Source organism: Sphaerodactylus townsendi, linkage group LG01 (genome assembly GCF_021028975.2).
Source record: "Sphaerodactylus townsendi isolate TG3544 linkage group LG01, MPM_Stown_v2.3, whole genome shotgun sequence".
In the NCBI taxonomy this organism is placed as follows: Eukaryota; Metazoa; Chordata; class Lepidosauria; order Squamata; family Sphaerodactylidae; genus Sphaerodactylus; species Sphaerodactylus townsendi.
The window spans coordinates 26,308,945-26,315,309 of record NC_059425.1 but is presented as its reverse complement, the minus strand read 5'-3'; the positions used below and the strand labels follow the sequence as shown (position 1 = coordinate 26,315,309).

General features: G+C 46.0%; 1 protein-coding gene and 1 non-coding gene across 2 annotated transcripts; one reads left to right on the top strand and one right to left on the bottom strand.

Moving 5' to 3' along the window:
• Positions 1 to 2,087: 2,087 nt before the first annotated feature.
• On the bottom strand, positions 2,088 to 2,169 carry TRNAS-GCU. Its single transcript has one exon. It is a non-coding gene; the product is annotated as a tRNA-Ser (tRNA).
• Positions 2,170 to 2,592: 423 nt separating this feature from the next.
• Positions 2,593 to 5,608, top strand: B4GAT1 (beta-1,4-glucuronyltransferase 1). The gene is made up of 2 exons (XM_048519616.1): positions 2,593 to 3,898; positions 4,092 to 5,608. The coding sequence occupies exons 1-2, from the start codon at positions 2,840 to 2,842 to the stop codon at positions 4,281 to 4,283; spliced, it is 1,251 nt and encodes a 416-aa protein (XP_048375573.1). The 5' UTR covers positions 2,593 to 2,839; the 3' UTR covers positions 4,284 to 5,608.
• The last annotated feature ends 757 nt before the right edge of the window (positions 5,609 to 6,365 follow it).

Sequence of the window (6,365 nt, the reverse complement as noted above, 5' to 3'; positions counted from 1 at the left end):
TTGATCTCCTCCTTCCTACTGCATTAGCAACTTAAGTAAGCTTTGCTCCAGGAAAAATGTATGTTTAAAATGTATCTTGTCATACATCTATCCATAAGTCTTGAAAACGACTTCCAACAAAGCAGCAGGTAGAAATGAAAACAGTTTGCAGCAGCCAAGAGATCACAAAAATATACGATCACCTGAGGCAACCTGAGCCGATTCAAAGGAAAAGGTTCTTTATACAAGCAAATGAAAAGCCCTAATTACAAGAGTAGGAGAAGAGTTTGCCTGGCACTGAATAGGTTAACAGACTGACTACCAGACTGAGATTTATTTACATTAGTTACAGTTTACCTATCTGTTTGGGACTGAAGGCAGATTGTATTGACTCATCCTGTGCCATCAAAGTGCGACATTCAATAAACAATGAAATAGGAATTGGGTTGCAGAACCAACCATTCCTCCTGTGCAGCCACAGAAAGATTCATTCTCTGGAAGCATCTGCTTTATTCAGGAAGCAAGGCTTCCTATGAAGATCTCAGTGGCAGGGGCGAGTTCTTCAGGAGAAGATTCCCAGACCTGTGATGTTTGATTTGGCTGCGTTCTGTAATGGGTGGAATTTCCAAAATCTTTTCTAAGGCAGTCCCTTGTATAATGTGCTACAATAATTGAGCCTGGATGTCATTGAATCATAGGCAACTATGGTACAACGGTCCTTTTTCACAAAGGGGCACATAGCGGCACACCTGTTGAGTGAGGGCTTTGATTGAAGAACACCACTTAGGTATCATAGGACCTAACAATATCTCCAAGCTCTTAGAAATGCTTCCCTTGTCAGCATACTTCATGTTCAGTTGGGAGAGGGGTGAAAATTTGAATGGATGTTTTTTTCCTGTTCCAACACAAGAATCTCCACTATGAAGAAAAGTTTGGATTTATACCCTGCTTTTCTCAACCATAACGAGTCTCAAGGCGGTTTACAAAACCTTTCCTTTCCTCTCCCCACAATAGACACCTTGTGAAGTAAGTGGGGCTGAGAGAGTTCAGAGAGAACTGTGACTAGCCAAAGATCACCCAGCAGGCTTCATGTGGGGGAGTGGGGAATCAAATCTTGTTTTCTAGATTGGAGACTGCCTAGGTTGGCATCCAGGTTCTGATTTCCACCGTGGCTGGCTCAGAAAGTAAAGCCCAGCATTGTTGGTACCCTTTTTAAACAAATGAATGTCCTTTTGAAGGAGAAAGCACTGGAAATAACAGTGTAGTCCTATCCCGTTTATGTACTGATCATTGTTGAGCTGGCTTTATAAAAGTGCAGAAGCATGTTTCCTAGAACACCATGAACACACTGAAAAAGACAGCCTTGCTACTTTACAAATTGAGAACTTCTAGCGTTTCCCTGAACCTGCCAAAGGAAAACTACAATTCCCAGGATTCTGTGGGAGGAAATGAGTGGGACGGTAGAGAAGGAAATCAACAACCGAAATAGCCTACTTTATGGGATTGTTTGTGCTTTGATGTGTTTTGAGAAAACTAAAAGCACTATAATGTGCAAAATTATTGTAACAGATTATTTGAAAAAAATCCCAGCCACAATAATGAAAGAAGAGAAAAAAATCCCAACCACAATAACGAAAGAAGAGAAATCAGTTTGCATGGGTGTTTTAACTCGCCCGATGATTGTTTTCAGTTGGAATATAATTCGGTTTATTTGTTATTTACGACATTTACAAGTAAAAGAAGAATTTTAAGGGCCCTCTTTCCTTCTGACCCATCCACGTTTATCAAGCCTGTCATGAAACTGACACTACAACATTACAATAAATAATGGGAAAAATGAGAACCCTGCATTTTTAAAACATTTCCTTATGGGAAATGGCTTTGCTCTCTCTGAGCTTCAGATTTGGGGGACCTCGGGATCATTTCCTTTGGGTGTACCGAAGTCTCCTTTTGTTAAGCGCGTCCCCCAGTTTCTCCGGCTGGGACTTCATTTCCTCTTCGGCTCTCTTAAAAGCTCAACACAATATCCAGAGCGGGAGGCGCTTTTTTCTTGTTTACCCATTCCTGTTTGGAAAATGTAACATATCTTCCCGTCACTCAAAAGAATACGACGAGGATGGGATTCGAACCCACGCGTGCAGAGCACAATGGATTAGCAGTCCATCGCCTTAACCACTCGGCCACCTCGTCTCGCAGGCTGAAGCTGTTTTCTCTACCTAGTCTATAGTTATTTTCCTGCTGGGGGAAAAGAGTTCTCTTTCTCCTTTTGCTCCCTTTCTGTGCAGTCTGCCTTTACTAGTCTTTACCTTTCCCTGATCTCCAATTTCACCATATGTAGTTGCTCCCCTCCGCTCGCTCTGAACAAACACACACACACACCCCACCACCAAAAGCCTCAAAAAGAAAAGAAGAAAGGGAACATTGGGCGGGAGGAAGGGAAACTCCGCACCTGAAAAACCTGTGTTTCGTGCAAAGGAATTGAGTTTGTATGTGCTGAAGAACTGTGCAGAAGGGATGGAGGGGCGATGAAAAACGCCTTGGAGGGGGGGGGGGTCGCAAACCTTCCCCGTTGTAATGCATCCTCCTATTCAGTAGAGGGCGCTAGAGAAAGACGCCGCCTCCCGATCAGATCTTGTTCCAAAGCGCTCAGATTTTCAGAAGGAAGAAAAGCAGCTCTTCGCCGAAGCATTAACCTGTTTTGCAAGGTTCTTTCCAAGCTAGATTTCATGCAGCGTTGCAGACTCTTCAGGGCGGAATCCATGCCGCTTTGCAAAGGAAATGAAGGAGAGGAATCACAGCTGATGGGCCAGGTTTGAGACTCCTCCCCACTCCGGCCAGACGCTGTGTTTACCCTTTGCCCATGCAGTGCTCATGCTTCCAGGTGCTGGTGGCAGCGCTGGCACTTGTGGCCGGCTTGCAGCTGCTGTATTTGGCCCTGCTGTCAGGATTGCATGGACAGGATCAACGGTCCCGCTATGCAGAGCTTTTCCAAGGGCGCCAGTCTTTGCCCATCGATGGGCACAAGGAGAGACTCAAGAAGGTGCTGGCCAGCGGCGGCAGCCTGGATGACAGTGGACAGTACCGCATCTACCAGGACATGTTACATGGTACCTGGGATGGTGAGCGCAGCCAGGATGTGGTGCTGGTCACCCACACCAGTCTCAGCAACTTGCATCACACTCAGCAACTGGTGGAACGCTGGAGAGGCCCGCTTTCAGTGGCCCTCTTTGCTCCAGGCTTCACTGAAGTCCGCCTGGCCACAGTGATGGTGTATGCGCTAGCAGCCCTATGTGCACCTGTCCGTCAGCTGGTTCGCCTCCACCTGGTGTGCCACGCCAATCAAGTGGCTGCCTTCCCCGAACTGGAGGATCATGATGAATTTGCCCAGCTCCAAGCCTGTGAAGATGTCTTTGCCAAGCTGGCACAGGTCGGGGCTGGGCGGCGTAATTATGCCATGGATGTTGCTAATGCTTCCTATCCCAACAACTTGCTTCGCAACGTAGCACGGAGGGCTGTCGGTGGGCACTGGATGCTGGTGGTGGACGTGGACATGGTGCCCAGTGAGGGGCTACGGGAAGCCTTTCTGGCATTACCCAGAGTCGCTTATGAGGGGATGCTAGAAGTCCTCGTTGTGCCCGCTTTTGAAATCCGCCATACTCGCCGCATCCCTGGCAGCAAAATGGAACTGCTGCAGCTGTACCAAGTTGGTGAGATCCGACCTTTCTATGAAGAGCTGTGCCCCAGATGCCAGGCACCCACCAACTACTCCCACTGGCTAAATCTTCCAGTGAGTAGCCCCCTGCGAGTGGCCTATGAGGTCGAGTGGAGGGACCCATGGGAACCCTTCTACATTGGTTCTAGTTCTGTACCATCCTATGATGAACGCTTCAAGCAGTATGGCTTCAACCGCATCAGTCAGGTATCTACTCCAGTGATCGTCTTGGTGAAGGGGCCAAATGTTGTTTTGGGGTTGGGATGGTGGAAAAGCTTAATTTGAGCCAGGCCTGGGGAGAATGGGGATGAATAGCCGTGAGGGTATATGGGCTATTCTTGCATGTTCTTGATGGAGAGCCTCTGAACTATGCTGCTGTTATATTGTCCTTTCCCACCAGGCTTGTGAGCTCCATGTGGCCGGGTACCGTTTCTTGGTGCTAAGCAACGCATTTCTGGTGCACAAGGGCTTCAAGGTGGCCAGTGAGTTCCATGCACAAAAGGATGCTGAAAACCAGCGCAACAAGGTGCTCTTTCGACAATTCAAGCAGGAACTCAAGATCAGATATTCCACCTCGTCAAGACGGTGTTGACTTTGAGTGTCGGGGGGCGACACTGATAAATCTATTTTGGACTGTGGGAGGGGGGAGAGAATGTAACACTGCACACTGCCTCGACAGAAATGTCCAACTCAGGACGCTGATGCTGACTTTCAGTATTTATCTGCAGAATCACTCCCGTGCCAGTTGGAGGGAGAAGGCCCAGGTGCCAGCCTATCCACTCTCTCCAGTGAAGTTTGTTGCTGCTTGAATGTATTATCAGTGCTTTATTTTGGGGAATCTGTGTTTGCACACTTACGCACACCCTGACCCTTCCATTCTTAAGGATCTTGGTTTCTGTCAGGTAGGAAAATATCCCAGCTGACTTTTTGAATGGTCTGTTAACAGATCCGTTATGCTGACTTTGCATTACAAGAGTCAATCAGAATTGAACTCAGACAGACCAGTCCTATTCAGTAACTCCCGTCTAAACCTGTTGAAACCAATCAGCTTAGACTGATGTTGGCTCTGCATAGAATTGTATTGGGAATGAACCCCAGACAAGACTAAGGTTGGTTCACCTCCTAATGAGTTCACTTCTGGGATGAACTGTAGGACTGTTACTGGTGAGTGGTCGCTGTTTACACAGAGAAACACATTTACTCGTGAAATAACAAACACAGGATTCTAACTAGTCCACACTGGAATTCCTAGTTCCTTAGGATAACAAGCCTTGGGATGAGAAATCTGTGCTAACAATCTCTGGAACTTGATTGTGAGGATAAACACCAGGCCCCGCCCTTTCCATTTGATAGCTTTTACAAACATTTGATGCTTATTTTTTTACCTGTTTATTTTTCCCTGGTTGGCCTCCTTTATACAAGGCATTTTTTTCCCTGTGGAATGAGTTCTGACGTTTTATGGCAGTGGTTCTCAACCTGGGGGTCGGGATCCCTTTGGGAGTCAAACGACCCTTTCACAGGGGTCGCCTAAAACTCTCTGCATCAGTGTTCTCCATCTGTAAAATGGATAAATGTTAGGGTTGGGGGTCGCCACAACATGAGGAGCTGTATTAAAGGGTCGCGGCATTAGGAAGGTTGAGAACCACTGCTTTATGATGCTTGTGGGGCAGACCATAGGGATTTGAGTCAAAATGCTGAAGAGTGAGCTGTGCTGACTTGGAGTGGAGAAACTGAAAAAGAATTCAAGATTGTTGTTGTTTTTTGTTCCTGACTTTTACTTTTCAAGTTGACAGCTTCTTTTTCTGTATAACGGGAGTAAATACACTAATGTACTTCCGGAAGTGGGGAGAGGATAATTTGTTTCCACTAAAAACTGCAATTTGCAAACAAATTAAACAGAATCACTTGGATTTAAAATGCTTTATTCCTGTAAGTTGTGAAGCATAAGTTGTTAAAGGCACAGTGTTATAAGCAGCTGGCATCGGTGAGGGTGTACACTTTAATGAAAGAGCTGTTGTCAGAGCTAGTTCTTCTCAAAAATCTGTTTTCTGGAACATGGGGAAATGTACGTGAAGGATATTTATGCACCTCTGTGGTGGCAAACGCTATCCACAGCACTGAAGCAGCTTATCACTTCTATTTTCTTCCTTTCAAAATGCATTATGGAAGAGATCAAACCCATTTTCATCTGACCAGCATTGAAGAGTAAGAAACCTGTGGCTCAAAACCTGCAACGATGACCTTGCAATTTGCAACCATTGTCAGAGTGATTATGTTGCCCACTCTGTCTGGTGGTCTTCGGGTGGGTTAGAAATGTCACAGCAAGACACAGCACTGGTTTGCTGAAGCACTACCATAGGCTATAATAGCATCGCAGATGGCGTGGGGGTGGAAAGAGGATACTTCAAGCCTCCATGGCAACTACAGCCTTCTTGTGGGGGTGCTCAAGCTTCTTGCCAGTGTTCTAATTAGCACTTCTTTTAGCCTTCTCGTTTATTTCAGCTAGTTCTTGGTGATGTGGGATAGGTTCTATAGCATTTGGAACTCTTCATGTGCTGTGCAAGTCCCAAGTTCATGTGCTGGACTTGCTTTCACATCTGGCAGCCTCACCTTTTGTTCCTGTATGATAGAAAATATGCACAAATTGAAATTAATGAACAAGCCAGCTTTTCTA